The 21,201-nt window shown below is 50.1% G+C and overlaps 1 protein-coding gene across 5 annotated transcripts in view; it reads left to right on the top strand.

The window, feature by feature from the left end:
* LARGE1 (LARGE xylosyl- and glucuronyltransferase 1) overlaps nt 1-21,201 on the top strand; it is a 491,672-nt gene that overhangs the window by 452,751 nt on the left and 17,720 nt on the right. For all 5 annotated transcript variants that reach the window (XM_032492096.1, XM_032492097.1, XM_032492099.1 and 2 more), the window contains exons 11-12: nt 7,599-7,762; nt 16,474-16,752. In XM_032492096.1, coding sequence (XP_032347987.1) covers nt 7,599-7,762; nt 16,474-16,752 — 443 coding nt within the window. The remainder of the gene's footprint in view (nt 1-7,598; nt 7,763-16,473; nt 16,753-21,201) is intronic.

Genomic DNA, 21,201 nt, shown 5'->3' with positions numbered 1-21,201 from the left:
GTCTGGCTTCCTTGGAAAACAGTGTTTGGGGTTCCTGGAACGTTGTTGATTAATACACACAGCAGGCAACCAATGAGCTAGTAATCTCTCTGTACCTATCCGTGTGGTTTAATAAAACTTAACCGCTTCGTGGAAACCACGGGGAAGAGCCCCGAATTAGGTTCCAGGAGACGTGAGTTAGAGCCCCAGCTCTTCTGAGCGCATCCCTTATGTCCCGCTTTCCTCATCCATCACCTGGGGGCAAGAGGCCAGCCCTGCCTGTCTCATGCAGATGCTGGGAGGAACAGATGAAGACATAGATGTCGAGGCCACTGACCGTGGAAACTGAAAGTGTAAAGCAACACTCTTGAGTGTTGTAATCTTACCCACCAGATGTTTCTACCCATTATTCTAAGGCATCAGAAGGACACATGACCTAAGAAGAAAGATGGCCTCAGAGACGCCTTACTTAGTCTGTTGTACTGTCTTCATCACTTACCAGCTCGAAGAGTGCAAGTAGCTGTGTTAGTTAAGGTAACACAAGCAATTGTAAAAAGGGCTTGGCAGGCTGGTAGTTCTTGACTCACACGAAGTCCAGGTGGGTGTTCCCGATTGGCACGTGGCTTTTCTCCAGACTCAGGGCCCAGACCCCTTCCAGCCTGTGGCTCTGCCCTTCACAGAGCATCCTCTACTGGAGGCTCTTGCTCTGGGTGACAAAGTGAAGACTGTGCATGAGACAGTCCTAAAAGTGTTTCCTGTAGCAGTCAGAATCTGCCCACATTCCACTGATCCGAACTTGGCCACACAGTTACCCTTAACTGCAGGAAGGTTGGAAAGGCTGTGCTGTGCTACCGGGAAGACCCGAGGACGTGAACACTGCTGAGCACGCCGAGGGGAACACAGGACTCAGTCCTCATGCAGTCCAGCACTAGAACTAGAAAGATCCCCAGAGGCTGATGAACAAGGCAGTGTAGTGGCTTGACGATGTACAAGAACTCAGGGGAAACACACCTGGGTAAGAATCTTGGTTGCTCTGTTCATTCATTGCATGACCTTGAACAAGCGGCTCAGCCTTTCAGATGATGACCATCTTCGTCCCTAGGGCTGGTAGCAGTCTGTAACCTGTGGAGACGATGTGAGCGTGAATGAGAAAGTGCCCATTACCTGCCCAAGGGAGCACCTGCGCCTGGAAGCCCACCTCTTTGTCTTGCTCTTGGGAGAAATGACTCGCTCAAGGTCACATGGAAAATGAATGTCGGAGGAATCAGGTCTTAGTGACCAGTTATCCCCATAGTGTTTCCTGACTTTGAACAGAAGTCCATTAGGCCAGAGCCCAGGGACTCACTTCCAGCCCCTCTCAGCCCTCAGGCATGACCAGCCAGCATCTCTGACCAGCCATCAGTCATCTCTGCCAGCTCAGAGGTCAATCTAGACCACTGTCCTTAAGGACAGGAAGAAATAAATGCAGCCTGCTTAAAGGCCATTTTCCCTTGAGTCCAAATCGCCTATGCCTCAGCCGGCTGCCCAAAGAAGCAATTTAGCAAATGCATTTTATCTCAGGAGAAATCTGCCTTTTGTTTCTGTAACTTGCTTGTCGGGAGCCCCCTGCTTGCTCCCGGCGTGACTGGAGTGTGGAGTAGGGGAGCATTCAGACCCCACCAGCAAAAGCCACCACCCCGTCCAGCTCAGCCACCTCCCTGGAGAAATTACCTGCGTGAAAAAAAGAGGCAGGTTTTAAGCCGCTCAGGTCTCCCCCTTGAGATAACATCAGCCATGCAGTCGGTCGGCAATAAGCAGTCCTAGATGAGAATGTGGAAAGGGTACATAACGTAATCATCATAACATTGCTTCGGTGTGCGTCGCGCTCTACAGTTTACAAAGCCCTTGTACATCCATTTGCTCATTTGAGAAAATTGCAAGGGATTACTAAAGTACAGAAAAGTGTAAAGAAGACAATAAAATTCATCTGTGAATCCACCACTCAGAGAAAAGCTTTGTTAACATTGTAATGCGTTCCCTTTGGTCTATTTTCTGTGCGCATTTTCTGTTTGTTTGTCTTTTGGCTGTTTTGGGATCATACTGCATATGCATTTTTATGGCCTGCTTTGTTCATGCAGCGTTGTCTCTTCCGCCAGCTCATCTGATCTGCACATCCATCCCCCAGGAGAAAAGTAATTGTGCTGTGAAATGTCCCTGGTGTGAGGTCCGAAGACTGGATTTGCAATCCAGACTGCCTCTCTCTAGCTGTAACGGGGAGACTGCTGACAACTTCTAAGCCCCAGTTTCTTCCTCCGTTAAACAGAGATCTGGGCTGAAGGATTAAATTAAGAAAGCAATGTACCTGATTTAGCACAACACCTGGCACATAGCAGGTGCTCGGTCCATATTAGAGCAAAGGTGCAAACCACCAGGTGGATAATAAACATCACATCAAAGCTCAAGAAAGGCATCTGGTTGGTCCAGAGTCCCATAGACCCTGACGTCATACGTCTGACGTCATAGCTGTTGTGTTTTCCGCAGCACTCAGTGTGGTCAATGGACAACAGTGTTCCCTAGACCCTATCCCTTAAGCACTGCGATGGCCACAGGTGACCTCAGGATGTGGTTGCTATGGAACCACATTGGTACCATGAAGTTCATAGGTGGAGGCTACTTATCCCCGGGGACTGCTGGTAGACCCTCCCAGCTAGGGCAGGCCATACCTTGGTAGCTCTGGGAGCACTTTCATTGGCCACTGTTACCTTTCTTAACATGCCAGGGTGACAAGAACATGCTTGCTGGGCATATAAGGTACGCTCCACGGTCTGGGTTCAGCAGATTCAGAGATGGATGGGATACAGCTCCTGCCTTTAGGAGCCCACTATATGGGTGCTTTTCAGAAAACAGCTCTCAGAGCTCTTTACCTTGGAATGTGCCTGTGTTTGGGTAAGGGAGAGGAGAGACCCCCGTAACACATGCATTTCTCATGTTCTGGTCACTAATTTTCTCTCTCACATGAGGAGGATAAACAGCTTCTTTGAAATCTCATCAGAGAAGACCCTTTGCTCCACACGTACGTGCCTGGCCGTGCTCACTGTCACACATCCACACAGTTTCTCACACTTTCCCTCTTCCTCTTCATTCGACTGAAAGCCACGCACTCCTCTCGGCATATTAAAAGCACAACACAAAACAGGTGCCACCCTGCCAAACTGTCCTGCTTTTGCAAAGAACTTGGCAGCTGTTTATTCTCTAAAAGGGAATAATTGCTTGTGTTCTTTGGCAGGTTGGGAGAGAAAGGGAAGGTGGTATCAGTTGCTTACGTGTCCTGCCGGCAGGCAGCACTGTGGTTTCCAGGCATCCTTGGGCCCAAGGACTGTCTGCGATACTCATGAAACAGAAGACTAGCCAGCCCCGTCCAGCCCCTCCTTCCTGGCCTTCCAGACCCTTGCCATGCCTTCTCCTTCAGGTGACGTTTCAGGACATCCAGCAATCCACCTAGGATAAGGGATAACCCAGAACATCACGCACATCTTGCGTGCCCGGCAAGCCTCTATTGGATTTTCTTGTTGCCATGTTAAGAAAAGGAACAGTGGCCAATGACAGTGCTCCTAAGAGCTATTAAGGTCTGGCCTGCCCTAGCTGGGAGGGTCTACCAGCTGTCCCTGGAGCCCTTTCCTAATTGTGAGAGCAGCCACTGTGGAAGATGACATCTGTTGAGTCACTCTATAAACGCTGTGTTCAGATGCAGTATCTCCTGGAATCCTCCTGCCATGGCATGAGGGAGCCACTGTGTTACCCCCATTTTACAGTTGAGCAAATTGAAGCTCTGGAGGGTTAAACAATGTACCCACTCACCCGAGATCACACAGGGAGGAGTGGGACAGAAGCGGTAACCTCAGCCCCAGTCCTGTGTCTGCTTCTTGACACAGACCCAGAGTTGACCTCTCCAGGTGACCTCCAGATCTCAAAACTGCTTTCTCAACTGTCAAATGAGCCTGAGTGTCTCCTAGATCCCTGGATCACCAGAGGGCTCAAAGGGAAGGGAATCAAGCCCTCCCAGCACCTTGCATGGAGCTAGGCACGTGCTTGTTTGCTGTCCAAATCCTTTTCAGGCATTACAGACCCTTGACCTACAAATATAGGAGCAACTAATGGGCTTAAGAATGACCCTCTTCAACCCTCCTACACTGTTGGTGGCTGTGTTAATTGGTGCAGCCACTCTGGAGGACACTATGGAGGTTCCTTTAAAAACTAATAATAGAATTACCATATGATCCAGCAGTCCCACTCCTGAGCATATATTTGGCAAAAGCTCTTAACTCAACAAGACACATGCATCTCAATTTTCAGAGCACTATTTACAGTAGTCAAGACATGGAAGCAACTTAAATGTCCATCAACAGATGACTGGAAAAAGAAGATGTGGTGTGTGTGTGTGTATATATGTGTATGTGTATGTATATATATACATATATATGTGTGAAATACTACTCAGCCATAAAAAAGAGTAAAATAACAGCCAACTGCAGCAACATGGATGGACCTAGAGATTATCATACTAAGTGAAGTAAGTCAAACAGAGAAAGACAAATAGCATGATTTCGCTTATACATGGAATCTAAAAAAAAAAAATACAAATTTTATTTACAAACCATAAATAGACTCACAGACATAGAAAACAAACTGAGGTTACCAGAGGGGAAAGGGGGGGAGGGATAGATTAGGAGTTTGGGATTAACAGATACATACTACTGTATATAACACAGATAAACAACAAAGACCTGCTGTATAGCACAGGGAACTATATTCAGTTTCTTGTAATGAGCTGTCATGGAAAAGAATCTGAAAATATGTATGAGTATGTATGTCTGTGTATAACTGAATCACTTCGCTGTACACCTGGAACCAACATTGTGAATTGACTACACTTCAATTAAAAAAAAAAGAAAGAATTAAAAGAATGATCCCCTTCAAGGTATAACATTAGAGGATACAAAGGGAAAATGATAAGGCCAGGCTGTCACAGTGACTGCAGCCTCCTCATGTGCAGCAGATCTTTCTCATGCACACTGAGTACCTGTCATGCAGTGGACACGGTGCTGGGGACAGTGGTAAAGTGTCCCAGTCTCGCCAGAGAAGTTACCCTTAAATAATTTCAGTGCAAACGGACAACTGCTTTGGTGGATTTATGAATTGAGTGCTCTCTTGAGGCACAGAGAAGAAATGGCCTAGCCCTACCTGGCGGAGCCTGTAAAGGTTTCACAGAGAAGGTACCATTGATGCTGAATTTTGAAAGGGAAATAGAAGGTCCCCAGCCGGAGAAGAGCAGGTGAGCGAGAGAGGGCAGGGTGGAGAGGGAAGATGTGCAGTCATGGAGGTAAGGGAGGAAAGGCAAGTCTGGGGGGCAGAGGGAGGACCACTGGTGTGAGGATAGAGTATGTGGTCGGGATGGACGGGGATTGATGAGTCAGAGAGAGAGCATATGACTGTCAGCAAGGATCTGGGTTTATCCCTGCAGGTCAGAAGATACTGAGTTTAATCCTGCAGGTCAGAAGAGGCCACCTGGCTCTAAGTTTCTAGATGGAATGAGAATTCCAGTTTCCTGGCCTTTAAATCAGTTACCCTGTTGGCACAGTGAGAATCTTCACATGGGCAAGGACACTGAATTGGATTTGAAAGCTGAAGAGTATCCCTGCTTGCATCCTTTTTAAAAGTGAAAAATGTTAAAGGTAGCTGAGAATGTCTCCTAGATCCCTGGATCACGACCAATTCCCCAAGTGGCATTTGGAAAAATACGGGTGCATTTGGAGTTGTCCATGGCCTGTCTAAAGAATGGGCTGGAGCCCAAGAGGCTAATTGCCCTGTGAAATGTGGGGGAGGCTCACATAATGAATAAGTACTCGCGCAAAATGCCAATGACATTATCAGTTATCTAGTGCTCAAAATCCATAAAAAGCTCGGTGGTGTACCGTGAGAAGGGTTTTGGAGACAGCTCTGCTGATCATGGCTGGGCTCGCTCACGTGCCTGGGGCAGCCAGAGACTCCTCTCTGCTCCAGGGGGCACTCCTCCGCTGGAGGGTTAGCCCAGGCATTTTCTCAAGAAGCAGGCACTTCATCTTGAGGCCTGGCCTCAGGACTCAGGCAGCGTCTTCCCCTCCATTCTGTTTGCCAAAGCGAGTCACAAGTCCAGCCCTGATTCAGGGTTTAGGGAAACAGGCTCTGCCTCTGTAGGAAGCAGCACCGAAAGCCACATGACAAAGGGAAAGGATGTGGGACAGGGTGAAGAATTAGTGATGAACGCAGTCATCTGCAGAGCAAATGTCTTAAGAAATAACGCTATAGCTCAATCCATCAAGGCAATGGTCTTAACTGATAGAAGGTCATAAAGAAGTGAGTGGATATACTTTCTTGTTGATTACTACACTATTGGTTTGGAGATTTAAATATATATATATATCTTCTTCTTGGGGAAATGTTCTGTTGCATTTAACCAGGCTAATAACTCTAGACACATAAACTTTAATCTATATTCAACTATATGCCATTATGTGATGGACAAGGCTCATGTAACAGAAGATATATTGGAAGCAACCATGTGGCCTTTGGCAAATTATTATTTTCTTTAAATAAATGTTATTGAAATACGATTTGCATTTGATAAATCCACCCATTCTAAGTGTGCACATGCTTTCACAAATGTGTACACCCCTATAACCATCACTTTGATCACAACATAAAATGTTTCCGTCACCTGAAAGGCTTCTCTCCTGCCTCTTCCCAGTCCATTCATTCTGCTACTGCACATCCACTGATCTAATTTCCATCACTGTCAGAGTTCTTTCACTGTTTCATTGCAGCTCTTAACCTGTAAAACAGGCATGGTCACACCTGCCTGGGAGGGATATGGTGAGGTTTACATGAGAGAGTTGTAAATTGGGTGACTGCGTATTGGCAGATCTGGAAACCTGTATATCTGTATCTGCTTATGTGAAATGCTAAGTTCGTAGTTCTCTGTTATCAGGACAGTTCATTCTTTCACTAGTTGGGTAAGAAGGAGAATAGTAGAACTGAATAAAGAACTTGTACCAGCAGATTAATGAAGTAAAAGACTTCAGAGTGTTAGAAGAGTGGGTACTGAGACTGATTGAACTTGGATGAAAATAAAGGAGAAGATTTGTTTGTTTGTTTATAGGTTTGTTTTGTGTTTCTTTCCAATGCCTAGTGCAGAGATTGAAGTCCTGTAGTTCTAGGGAGAGAAAAGCATCACACAAAGGTTTTCATTACTGTGTTCTTAGCCAGTTTCCCCCGTTACTTAAAATTATTGTGCTGGGTTGTCAAGGAAAATGTTTTTTGTGTGTATAGGGAGTTTGTGGTTGCTTATGTATTTGTCAGTGCTGCCACCATCACTCTCAGCTCAGAAGGTCTCATTCTCTGATGGTGAAGCAGCTGCCCTTTATCATTACCTCTTTGAAATCAGATTAAATTGCAGAGGAAAATGAAAACAGGATCCTGTCCTCCTACGTTTGGCCCATCAATAACGTCCGATGGGTAAAAGACTAAGGGGAGGACAAGGCACAATGGACTGGCCCCTTTGGGGATTTCCTTCTTGTTCCCAAACCCTCTTTCCTACCTTTCAGCTCCAGAAACAGCTTTCTGAGCTGGATGAGGATGACCTGTGTTACGAGTTCCGGCGAGAGCGTTTCACCGTCCACCGAACCCACCTGTACTTCTTGCACTATGAGTATGAGCCTGCTTCAGACAGCACGGATGTCACCCTGGTCGCCCAGCTCTCCATGGACAGGTATGGCAGACGGCCCCCCATCCTCACACCGTGCCCTCGCTCCTGCCCTTCACCCAGTTGATTGGAGAAGGGAGAGACAGCCTCACAGGCTTAGAACTTTGAAGCTGATAAGGTAGGGCTTATGCTTCATTCCTCTCCAGCACCGGAAACCAAGGGCTCTAATGTTCTGGTGGTGGTGGTTTGTTTTGAAGATGGAGGAAGAATTGATTCTAAAAATTAGAGCTGTACTCAAATTCCCTCAAGGCAAGGGGGAGGTGTATTAGAGGGAGACACATGGACTGGACCCACAATTGCTGTTGGAAAGCAGTTGCTGTTTCTCTTCCTTATACGCATGTTGATGCAAGGATCATTCCTTGAGCTTTTATCAGGAAATACTGACATGATCCCCACCCCTGTGTGGCTTACAGTGTATTGCACTGATTCTTGACCTTGACTGGGGACAAACTGAATCACCTGAGGGGCATTTAAAAACAAACTCATGGCCAGGCTCCACTGCAAACCAGTAAGAGTCTTTGTGGGGTGGAGACCTTGCGTTGTTTTAAATTTGCCATGTGCAGCCTGATTTGAGAATGGAACTGGTGGTATAACAAGAAATAATTGAGTCAAATGATTATAATTGTGATAAGTACTTTGAAGGAACAGAGACAGACCATAACAATGTCAAAGTGAGGGACCCTCTTTAGGTGGCATGGTTGGGGGAAATCTTTCTAAGGAGGGGACATTTCTACAGAGACCTGAGGATGAGAAAAGGAGTCCAGCATGTGAATTGCTGAGAAGAGTTTTCCAGCCAGCTGAAATAGCAAGTGCAAATGCCCTGTGGTAGGAAGGGCCTTGCATACTCAAACACCTAATAGGCCAGTGTGGCTGAAGCATCTTAGGGGCTTGAAAGGAAAGTGGCATAAGATGAAGATTGTAAACATTAGAAATGCATAAAATATTTCTATTTTATTCTAAGTGTGGTGAGAACTTACTGTAGAAATTTACATGAAGTTTTATACTCTGATTTACGTTTTTGAAAACATCCCTCTGGCTGCCAGGAGGTGAATGGATTCAAAGCCATTTAGTGCAGTGTTTCTATACTTGGCTGTCCTGTGCCTTCTGGCCACCTCGGCTGGCCAGCTTCCCCTGCAAGGTACACGTGGCCCACAGGAGCCGTCCTGGCCCCAGTTTCCTTCAGGTCTTTCCCCTTCAATTCCCACAGTTAGGAAGGGAGTTCGTCTCATTCTGTCTTTGAACCACTTTGGAGATGCCTGTCCAGCCTATGGATGAGAGCCCATGGGGGTGGTTTTAGGTTTATAAATGAGTTAATGCTTGGAAACTGCTGGCACACTTAGTAAGTGTTCAGTAAATGTCGCTCATTCCTAGTCATGAATGACTGAAGAACTCGCAGACAGATGAAGGAACCCGCACTCGGACACGAAGAGGCTCCCAGAGAGGAAGCAGGCTGGGGGTCCTGGGGAGAGCGCGGAACCTGGCCTCCGGAGGCGTCAGGGAGTGATGCGCGTTGGGCGTGGTGGGCGCTGGGCGTGGCTGTGGAGGCGGGTCCCGCTGCTCATTAGCCAATGACGGCTCGCGGAATTAAATAGCTCCCTGGGCTGGCGGTTTCCTCGAGATGCACAGCTTCCAAGACGCCTGTGCAGAAACTCAGAGAACTTGCTGACGGTAGCAGGTGACAGACACACGATGGGACAAAGGGGCGAGCTTAGAGGTAGCACCAGCTCCGTCCTCCACCTGCTGTGTCATCGCAAGCAAGGTCTTTCCCTTCGCACGGCCGCAGTTTTCTCATCTCCAAAATTCCCGTGATCGCTCAGCAGACAGTCCGTAAGCATCTGTTACTGGTGTGTGCGTGCCTAGGCTCCTGTGGGGCTGCGAATATAGAAGACTAGTCCTGCCTTCAAGGAATAACTAGTGTATTCAGGGCTCAGACCACGTGTTAGTTTTGTATTGTTGGTTAATAAGTCACCACAGATCCCACAGTGCAAGGAACATACATTTGTCTGACGGTGTCGTGAATCAGGAGCCTGGACACGTGTCAGCAGGCTCTCTGCCTGGGGTCTCAGGCCTGAAGTCCAGGTGTTGTCTGGGCTGCGATCTCGTCTGGGAGTCGGTGCACTTCTGGGCTCATTCAGGGTTGGGCAGAATTCACCTCTAGGATGCAGGTCCCGTTTCCTTGTTGGCTGGGGGCCACCCTCAGGTCCTGGTTGTGTGGCCCTCTGAGCGTAGCAGCTTCCTTCTTCAAAGCCAGCGGGAGAATCTCTCCAGTCTGTTGTATCACGGAATCACAGGAGTGATTTCCCATCGTGTTCTGGGTTCTGCTCGCACTCATGGGAGGGGTGATGCAGGGCAGATACACCAGCGGGGCAGGAGTCTCGGGGTCAGCTTCAACTTCTGGCTGCTAGAGGCAGGAAGCAGGTGCTGACGACAGGGAGAGGCTGAGAACCCCTGGCAGGAAACCCCCGTCCTGGTCAGGGCAGAGAAAGGAAGATACAGGGATTGTTCCCGAGGGAGGTAGAGGCCCAGGAGACTGACAGTAGAAGGCTCATAGGGAGAGAAGGAGGTCTCCTGCGCCACCACATGGAGAGTGTCCCTGGAACAGAGAGGACACGGGGCCCCCTGGGGAACACATGGACGTGAGTGTGGGTGCTTAGGGTGTAGGTGAGGAAGAGGAGAGCAAATGAACTTGGCCGGGTAGGCGGGGTGTGGGGAAACCAAGAGAGGTGACCAGTCCTTCAGCTCAGACCTGTCAGGCTCTCAGGGAGAATCCACGAGGGACTGACCTTGACCCGTGTCCCACGTTACCCCTAAGCTTCCTTGTCAGTCTAGGTGCCCACGCTCTCCCCCACCAAGCCTAGTGTACCTCAGCCCCCTGAGACGAGGCACCTGAAGCTCAGACATTCTGATCTGCCCAGGTGCGTGAGTTCCCTGTAATCCCAGGTTCCCATCTTTCAGAGCATCCTGGGCTTCCTTGGTCCCATTCATGCCTCCTATTACACATTCAGTGTATCCCCAAGACATTCTGCATCAAGATCAGTGGCCAGTGGCTACCTCCAAACTCTCCAAACTCGGGAGAAAACATGAGACTGTCTGTGAAAACCCTTGGCACTTAACCTTGCAGTCAGTAAATACTTGCTAGATCCAGACGTCTGACCACAGCGTCTGCACAAGGCAGGTGTTTAGGGGAGGTAAAGTGATGTAGGGGGAGAAAAAAAGACCTAGGTTCAAAGTCGAGTTGTACCACTTACTAGCCATGTGAATTTGGGCAAGGTACTTAGGGTTTTTGAGCCTCACTCTACTTATCTGTGAAATGGCAGTAATATGGTCAAGTTCACAGATCACTCAGTTTTATAAAGTAAGAGGCTGGAAAATGCCCCATGAGAAGCAGGTGTGCCAAAAATATTAGCTTCTCTTCTTCCCTTAATGTTCTACCTTTATGCTGGCTGTGGGATTTGCTACCCAGAATTTATAATCAGAAGGAAAAAAAATGTTTAATTATTAACAACCCAAATCCATCCTTCTTCAGGCGCTTGTTATCAGCAAAAGGATAAGGCAGGACAGGGCCTCTCCTGTCCAAAGACATCCAGCCCGAAGCATCCTCCTGGCCAAGGCTGCAGGAGACCCGGCAGGACCTCCCCTCACAGCTAGCTGGCCCCTCTCCCATCTGCTGCAAACACTAACCTCAGATGCCTTCCCCTCCAAGCACACACATCCCCAAGCACGGCAGGCGCATGTTCCCCCCTAACATGTTGTGACAAGTACTGCCAACTGGACAATACCTCTGAGAACCCAAGGAGTTCCACGCCCTAACAAGAGATGCTTAGCAGGACATAATCCAACATTATAAAGCAGTACCGCAAACTGATGAAGACGATGGAAATCTCCCTTCTCCCCCATCCCACACACCCAATTATGATGCGGCAGGCTGAATGGTGCCTGTTGGATTGATTTTTAATTGAAGAAACATTTCAAGTGTGTTTGTAAACCTTTGAGTCAGAAGTAGGCCCTACGTGAGTGCCACAGCAAATTAGGAGAGCCAGCAGGCAGTGCCCAGTTCCCTCTAGAATTCCGTTCGGAAGGCATAAATGTAGCCTCGCCTGCCGCAGCCATGGGGCCGGCAGGTCTGCTCCCCGCCCTGCTCCTTGGGAGGGACGGAGGCTTCCCTCCCATCCCAGAGGCGGATGAGAATGGGTGAAAGGACAGAGCGGGCTGGCCAGGAGGGATCCTGGCCACCGCAGCCTGGCCAGCTGACCAGGAGGCGCCTGCTCTCTCCTGCCCTTGGACGAAGTTGTTCAAGCCCTAACGGGAGTTCCAGGGAATCGTGTGGCGGAGGGAGGGGCCTTCTGTCTGTCTTCTGCGACTCGAGGGGAGAGACTGTGAACTGAGCCAACAGGTCCCATCCTGTAGAGCCAGGCTGCTCCAGCCGGCCATGCACCATCACTCGGGAGTCTGTGAGAATACAGATTCTCAGGCCTCACCCCAGACCCGCCCAACAAGTATCCCTAGAGGGAGGCCCAGGACTCTGATGTCATAAGCCTCCCGCATGAGCCCCAGCCTGCTAGAGAGGGAAAGGGACTCCCTTCCTCATGTAACAGCCAGGGTGATATTTTAAAAATCTTTCCATCAAGTCGCATTATTAGAACTCTCTGATGATTTCACATTGCCTTTAGAATAATATCAGAGCTGCCCACTGTGGTCTCGCAGACCCACCCCTCCATGACCGAGCACCCGCCCACCGCCCAGCTCTCCTCTTCCTCCTCCCTTGCCCATCTGCTGTCCACACTGGTCCTGTCTCTTCTTCCTTGAACGTGCTAAACTCTGCTCGATCCCACGGGCTGTTCTATCTTCTTGGAAAGTTTTTCATCCAGGCTCTCCCAAGGCCGATCCTTCTCATTGTGCGGGTCTCGCGGTGACTTCTCCGTCTGGCCTTCCCTGGGCAGCCCTCGCCCTGCGTCCCGTGTCCGGTTCTGCTGCCTCTCTAGCCCTTCGTTCACCCCGAACTTACCTTGATTTGTTATCTCCTCCCCCCACTGGAAAGACACTTCAAAAGTGCAAGAACCTTGTGTTTCTTGTTTGTGCTAGGGCCCAGCCCGATACCTGCACCTTGCCGATACTCAGGAGTTATCTCTAGGCTGAGTGCATGTCTGAAAGGCAGAATTGGAACCTGAGGGGGAAATTACAGCTCTCATGTCCTGGGTACCTGCTGCATTTTCGATTTGTGCCAGACATTGATAGGGGTGAGTAAGGAGACTTGTTCACATGGTGGTGGTCACAAAGTTCCAAGGGCAGCTGGGGGCACCCCCCCACCACCACAACAAGCACTTTTTAATGCCTCTGCTTGCATCGTGTTCCCTAACATCCCATGGATCAAAAGCAAGTCGCAAGGCCAGCCCAGAATCAGTGTTGGGGAGGGTGCTACCACAGGGTGAGACGAGAGGGGGAGGAATGACTCGTAGCCATTCTGTAATGCACAAAGGTGTTGTTACCCCTGATATGCAAATATGGACATGTAATCCTGGGGATGCTGACGCCCTCAGAGTTCAAACCCAGTTCTGTCTGAGCCCAGAACCCATTGTTGCTGTCTGTACCTGCAGCCTGCCTGCCTTGCTCATGCACCAGGTTGGAGATGTCTGCCTTGGAGGGAGTGGGTTCCCCATTCCAGCAGAGGCTGAGTGGCCACCTGCCCGGGCTGCTTGGGCCGACTGACATTCTAGAATTCCTTCCAATCCCAGTCTTTGAGGTTTTGGACTCGACCATCTCCCTGCCTGCTCCTTTGCTCCTGCCCAGACCGTGTGGTACTTCCTGTCTTGGTAGGACTCCCTGGGGTAAGTCGGGCCTCTTTCTGGATCTTCCAGACCTCTCTCGGGCCATTCCTGAGCCTCTGCCCTCCTCTTCCCAGTGTAGGGGAGGGAGACAGCACGGGACAGAGCATCAGGCCTGGGGGTCCTGGTGTCAGGCCTTCCTCTTGTCCATCATGAGCTTTCCCGCAAGTCTCCCCTCTCTGAGGCTGAGCTCTTTCTTCATAACAGTGGTATCATCAGATGAAAAGTCTCCAAGATTCTTTCCAAACTGATAATCCTATAGTTGTAGAATTAATCTTTGTCTCTTGAAACAGTCTCCCTTGGCCCAGGTCCTTGCTGGGCCAGGCGCTTTTTCTTCCTTCGTGAGAGACCAAAGAAAGACTCGGCACAAAACTTAGCGTCAACAAGAGCTGCGCGGGGACTTGAGGGACAGGTGTTATGAGAGACAACCAGAAGGATGGAGAGCACGGGGGATCATGGAGGGAGACCCCCCAGAGAGCCTGGGGAGGAGGAGGAGGAAGGAAGAGAAAGAATTGGACAGCCAGAGAAGAATGCATTCCTGTTTGGGGAGACAGGTGACGAGGACATCTTTCTCCACCAGAAACCAGTTCCTTTTGAATCGTGGTCTGGGTCCCGGGCACTGGCGTCAGGCAGACCTGGGAGTGAGTCCAGCTCCTCACTTGGGAGCTACGTAACTTGAAGGAAGTCGCTTCATCCTTGAGCGCCCTCACCTGTAAAGCAGGGATGAGCGTCTCCACTCTGTCTGTAGCATCACTGTGACTGTTTAAAGTGGTAACAGCCAAAATGTGGCCGGCACGTCATGAGCCGCAGATGAATGGTGGGGATTTATTGCATCGTGATCGCATTTTATGTATTATCATCATGATTGTGGACCTCAGTTTGTCACCGGTGTTCGGGTCCTGGCGGAAAGCTTGGTTCTAAGGGAGAATAGAGAGTTTGGGGCTGGTGGCAGGAGCAGACGTGGTTGTGCCATCATTAGTTTTTGCTCACTGAGTTTCCACGAAACATCGGGCACCCTTTCGTGTAATATCCACATGGATGTGATGTTCGTCACAGCAGCAGCACCTCTCTCCTGAGAAACCTAAGTGCTCTGTGTCTCTGTTCTCACTCTAAAGTCTTCACAGAGGTGGGAAGACAGGCTGGACCAGGCGGGGCTTGCTCCCTGCTTGGAAAACTCAAGACACAGAGTCAAAAACCACATCACTGGGAGAACCCACAGCAGAAGCTGACCTCTCAATCACAGCCCCACGTGCCTCCGACATCCCGCTCCCTCCAGCAGCTCTGACGTCCACTCGTTAGAAATGATCCTTGCCCTGTCCTCTCTGGATCTCAGAGAATTTGTCGAAACAGCTCTCTCTTCTGAGTTCAGGGTCCTCCCTCTTTGCAGACAAGGAAACTGAGGTGCTGGTGGGATAACTCAGCATCCCCGATTCTCGGAGCCCAGCAGAAACCAGGGCCCTCGTAGCAGAGGCTGAACACAAATTTCATGAAATCAAGCCTTGTGGTGAATGTAGTGCCGCTTTAAAAACTGACTCTGGTCACTTTGATGAACAAGTGTCATAAAGTATGAGAAATGGAGGGCATTTTAGCCTGATGAATATCTTAATCCTTAGTGAAACAGGAAGCCAGTCTAGGCAATACCCACTCACAGAATGAGAGGAAACTGAACGTCCATCACGAAAGTCCATTGACACAGGACGGGTGTGCCCATTTTCTTTTGTTTAGAAGCGTGGAAATGCATGGGGTCTGTTTCCTGGTAATTGTCCGAATAAAGTGGGCTTGCTGGCCGGGAGGCTGCTGATTCTGTACCTCTTGCTGGGTAGGGGAAAAAAATTGAAATAGGCTTTTGCTGTTTCTTAACCATAGATTTTGTGTACCAGGCACTTCTAATGCCTCTGGGGGGAAAATCTTTATAGATTCCTCTTGAAACATTTTTGCAGGACCTTCTCTGTTGGACACACCTCTTGTTTTCTCCTTTGGGCTCCATTCTTCCCCTGCTCTCCTTGGCTCAGCGCCTCTCAGGTGGCCTTGCCTGGCGCTCTGGAGCAGTGAGGGCTCTGAAAAATGAAGACACCGTCACTCCAGGCTCACTTTTGTCCCCAACATTCACTTTTTTTACCCGTTCCCTTTGCCAAACACCCAGTAGTATTTTCTTCTCACTGTCTCCGAAGTCCTGTCTATACACATTTGGCCCAAGTTCGAGAACCAAAGGGGCCTGGACACCTAGAGCCCCAATTACTTGATTAGGAAGATGGGGGGAATGACAGCAGGGGCACAGGGTTTGGGGGGAGAATTCTGCAAAGTGTCTGGAGTGTGGTAATGAGTCGGTAATTGTCATTATGTCTCTTGTCTTTACTGCTTGTTTTAATGCTCCTTGTAACTCATGGCCTTAATTTCGCTAAATCTCCTACGGCTGGTCCCTGCTTTAGGGGCACAGTAGGGCTACTGTTCATCTTTGCTGAGACAGAAGGAGAGGTAGGGAGTTTCAAGCTGGAAGGGGATCTTTACATCATTTAGTATATTCTTCCCCACCCGCTGCTGAAAAGACGAGTCTGAAAAGAAAAGGCGTATAGTGGGATGTGACGCTCAATGTCACATCAAGATTTTCACATTTAGCTGGAAGCAAAGACTAGTAGCAGAAAGGTGAGTGTTTTTGTGCTCATTTTATAGGCAAAGGAACTGAGGTTTGGTGATTTGCCGCCATCACACAGTGGTTGATGTTTAGGGCAGAGGTTTGGATTTGGAGCTGGCTAACCAAGTGCTGAGGGAGATGGCGGTCTCCCAGGGGGCTAGCGGATGCGCGGGTGATGCGGGGACGCCACGCGGGTGATGCGCGGACGCACGCGGGGTGATGCGCGTGATGCGCGGGTGTGTCACGTTTCCCATCTCCTGCAGGCTCCAGATGCTCGAGGCCATCTGCAAGCACTGGGAGGGCCCCATCAGCCTGGCCCTCTACCTGTCGGACGCCGAGGCCCAGCAGTTCCTCCGCTACGCGCAGGGCTCCGAGGTGCTCATGGGCCGCCACAACGTGGCCTACCACATCGTGTACAAGGAGGGCCAGTTCTACCCCGTGAACCTGCTGCGCAACGTGGCCATGAAGCACGCGGGCACGCCCTACATGTTCCTGTCCGACATCGACTTCCTGCCCATGTACGGGCTCTATGAGTACCTCAGGTGAGGCCCCGCGGGGACGCAGGCTCGGGCGGGGCGGGGCCGGAACTCCCCTTAGGGTCGCCGTCTAGTCCAACGCCCCCGCGATAAATGGGGCAGCCGGGACCCAGATGGTGACAATAACGGGCCAAGTCCACCCAGAGATGACGGCCCTTGACTGCCAGGTTTGGAGGACCCTTACGCAAACGCACATCTTCATCTTTCTGATGAGCAGACCAAAACCCGGGTTCGCCTCCATGCAGCGGCAGCGGCAGGGCTTGGTCTAGGAAACAGCTCTTGTCTCCCAGTCTAATGCTCTTTCTATAGCGTCTATGAAAACAGATCGTCCCTCTTCCAGTTTTGGGTCAGACTACCTTCGTCTAACCCTTCTAAAAGATCACTACTGCCTATTCTAGTAAAACGAATCAGAGTGGTGGTGGCAGCTAACATTTACGGACGTGCTTGCAGCGTGCCGGGCACTGTTCCGAACACGTGCCGAGCAGGATTTCAGTCCCTCCCCTTGCAGTCCCTGCCACTGGCGGTATTATTATTATTATTATATCTTTATTTTCCCAACGGGAGACTGTAGGAGGGAGATGGGGAGCTGTGATGCCAGGGCTGCTCACCTACCAACGTGGGAGCCGGGGTCCACCTGCCTGACTCCGGGGTCATGTGCTTAATCACTATGGCCTCTGCCTCTGGGGTGCTCGGTGACCCTTTCCAACTCTTCCCACGTGGAGAGGCGGGCATCCAACAGCTGGAGAGCAAGCTCCCTGCTTGTGAACAGCCTCGATGGCTGTGTGGGGAGAGGCATTATTATTGCATAACAAATCACCCAGACTGGAAGGGGCCGTAGAATTCATCTAGCCCAAAGGTCCCCACGCGAGCAAACTTAAATCACAAGATGTAAATGGCCAATGTTCTTTAATCTTTTATCATTGTTGTCAGTGTGAGTTAGGTCTGCTCCCAAGTGAGTGCCTGCCTGCCTGATCCTGGGTACCATGAGGGGTGGTTTGCACAGATTAATTGTCCTGCTGGGACCACACATCCAGCCCAAAAGGCAGGCATGGTTACCAGCCCCCCTTTTATTGTGGGGAACAGTGAGGCCCAGAGAAGCAAAGGAATCTACATTCTCAGGCTGCTCTAGGATTTGAGCCAGTGTCTGGCAGACCCCAGGTCTGCAGGCTGCCCTGTACGCGTCGTACTTGTCTGCCTGCTCTGGGGTTCCTGACTGTCCCAAACAGGGCAGGGTCTGAATTCTTTCTCTCCAGTTCTCTTGCCCTTCCCACTTCCCTCTTTCTGTGTGTGTTCCTGTCTGTCTCTGTCTCTCAGTCTGTCACTCTCACTCTTCAAAGAGCTTCTACAGGAGTCTCTAAACTTGCACTCAAGCCAGGGCGCGGGTGTGATGTGAGCTCCATCTCTGCCCTGTATTCTCTGTCCACTGTCTGAGTCAGCTTTCCTTCCGGGGTTATCTTGGGATTTCAGAGCATCAGTCTCTCCCCTGTGAGCCGGTGGAGTCCCTTCCAGCATGTCTCTGTGAAGAACAGCAGGTGATCGACCCCTGGGCAGCATAACCCTCAGTCAGGGAGGGTGAGAGGTGGCTTCCCAAAGAGCCTAGACTGTGGCACGGAGCACCAGGATCCCCAACTCCTGACCCTGCAGGGCTCCAGGAATGGAGCAGTCCTCCAGCTCCGGCTCCAACTGGGCCTTGGGATCCCAGTGTGTGGAGTGAGGGTGCCCCCGTGTGGCCAGAGGGTGCTCTCAGCCCCGGATTCCTGTAAATTCTGAATGGTCAGCAGTTTGTGGGATGATGACGGAGCTCCCAAGCAAACAGGTGGCGGGGGTGAGGGCTGCCCCCGACCTGCAGGAGAGAGGCTTCAGGGTTGGAACACAGCCCATCCTCCACCCTTCCGGGGCTCTTCTGCAGAGCACTCGAGGAGACTTCCCTCCAGCTAGTCGAAGGTGAATAGCCCCATCTTAAAAGTCTGTGGGCTCTCCTCCCCCATCAAAGACGATTTGATTGTCTTGCCTCTTGGGCTTAACGATGTGAGAAGCATGGCACAGGAACAGGCTGTGTTCTATGCTGTCTCCCTACGTTTGATTGACGGAAGATGTCATTAACTGCCTATCGTGACCTTACCCACCGCGAGGTAAGTGGTATTGCCCGTTAATTAGCATTTCCTTCCTGCAGTCACCTGAACTTTGAGTTGGTCTCAGCTACCTTATCACAGGAAGGTGTATGGTTTCCCTTGAGCGTTTTGAAATACTGCGAATTGCCCCGAACACTCCATTACTTTTTTCCCGGGCCCTGTAGACGTGCAGAGGCCCTGAGTGGAGAATACCTGATTTTGTCCACTTCTCAGTTATGTGCACATGTGCTTAAGTGCCCAGAGAAGCGAACTGACTTCCCGTCTAGAGTGAAAAGGTAGTGGGACTTTCGGAGTTTTTCTTCTCTTCCATCCACAGTATCCATTTGCTTAGTGGATATTCACAAGTCATCTTAGGGACCCCCGTATCTGTGAAGCACATGGGATCTGTGAGTCCCAGAGCTTTAGACCAACAGGAATATTTAAGACACAGATTCTTTAGCTACTGTGAGTGGGGTGTCCCGTCCCAGTGTTATGAACCTAATCTGGGATGGAGGCAGTCTGGGAAAGGATGGTCTAGAGAGATCTAAGTGGAGACCTGAAGGCTGAGCTGGAGTGAACCAGGAGAGGGGGTGATGTTCCAGTAGAGAGGTCCATTCCAGGGAAGCAAGGTGGCCGGAGCCCTGATGGGGAGGACAGCAGGAGATGATGTGGCCAGAAATGTAAGCCAGGTGGGTCCCGCAGGACTTCTCATAATATGCTAGGACTTGGGATTTTATGAGGCAGGGCAGGCCAATGGAAAGTCGCTGAGAGAATGGCTTGATTAGCTGTGCATTTAAGGAAGGGCATTCCTGCTGCATCAGGGAAGGATCGCAGTCAGTAGGGCTAGAAGAGATGAGTTAGGGAACTGTTGCAGTCATTCTGGTGCGAGACGCTGGAGGCCCAGTGCATGGAGCAGCAGAGACAGGTAGATGGACCAGAGAGAGATTCTGCAGTGGAAATCATTAACTGTCTGCAAAGGAGGCTGAGCTTTGGAAGGGAAAACAAGGAACCTCTTTCAAATGTTGCCACCTGAGACTTACAAAAGCCTGTACCTGGAAGTCTTTGCCTACTTTGGTCTGTTTCTCATGCCGGCCCCTACTCTTGGTTTGGTGTACCCATGTCCTTCCTGGATTGAACAGGATGTCATGGCGTTGACTTTGTGTTTTATGGTGGACAGGGCATCGGCTGCAACCCAGGAATCCTGGCTCCCGCTCACACCCTGTGCTGTAAGGAACTGTGTGACTTCCAACAATCCTGTTTATTTCAACCTGTGTCCTCATTGTAAAATGAAGACATGGACTTCTGTCAGGAGTCACAAACCTAGATGCTTGCTGGGGCAAGGACCTTGGCCTAAAGGAGCCAAGAATAGGAGATCAGAACCCTCATCTCAGGCAGCTGCCATCTGTTCGCTGCAGTTGCAGAATCATTGCTCTGGAGAGGGTAGGGGGCCAAGGTCTCTGTATTTTTCAAGAGGAGCTAGAAATCTAGATGCTCATGTTTTGGTTTTTAGTGTTGACAAGTAACTTAAAAAAGAATTCAAACACTGTTGCGCATGTCTTCAGGATGAATGGAACCGTCCCACCCCAACTCCAGACCAGTTTGTGACCTCTGACCTCGATGATTCCTAGGTGCCAGAATTTTGAGAAGTGGTAAGGAAAACGATTCTATCAGAAGTCCCAAATAAGCATGCGCTGTCCTTTATCATAGGCAGATAACCATATTGGCTCTCTGTTGGCTTAAGGAAAAACTTCCCCTGTGAGTGGGTAGATTTGTTTCTGATCCAGACACTAAAAGTAGGTATATTTGTGACCAGGGTTACGGCGTTGGTTGGGATGTGGCTCAGAGTACAGTTTGCGATGGCAGCTGTGAGACACCCCCCCCCCCAGGGCTCCAGCAGACTGACTTCTTCAGCGTGGATATCCAGCAAAATACTCCACCCAAGCTCTGTTAAAATATTACTGCTAACAATGATAGTTGCAATTTATCGAGCCCTTACCTTGGCCAGCAACCCTGCCAGCTGTTGGTGTAAATCAGCTCTGTTCCTCACGCCCCTCTATGAGGTCAGTGTTATTACAGGTGACCGGACAGAGGCCCCGGAGAGGTTAACTGTTGGTGTCAGCAGGGGAAGGTGGGCTCCCCTCTGCAACAGCCTGCTCACTAATGGAAGGGGCTAGATCCATCTCAAACCCCAGGATACCGAAGCAGGCCGACTGGCAGCCCTTTGACCAGACCCCCCCCCCCAAACACTTGCCAGTATCACTTTTTTGTTCGGAGCCTACTTGGTTACCAAAAAAAAAAGTTCAGCATCAGAGCCTCCCTGCACGATTGCTTAGCAACCAGCTAA

Source organism: Camelus ferus, chromosome 12 (genome assembly GCF_009834535.1).
Source record: "Camelus ferus isolate YT-003-E chromosome 12, BCGSAC_Cfer_1.0, whole genome shotgun sequence".
In the NCBI taxonomy this organism is placed as follows: Eukaryota; Metazoa; Chordata; class Mammalia; order Artiodactyla; family Camelidae; genus Camelus; species Camelus ferus.
The sequence above is the reverse complement of the archived record's forward strand: the minus strand, read 5'-3'. Positions and strand labels throughout refer to the sequence as shown.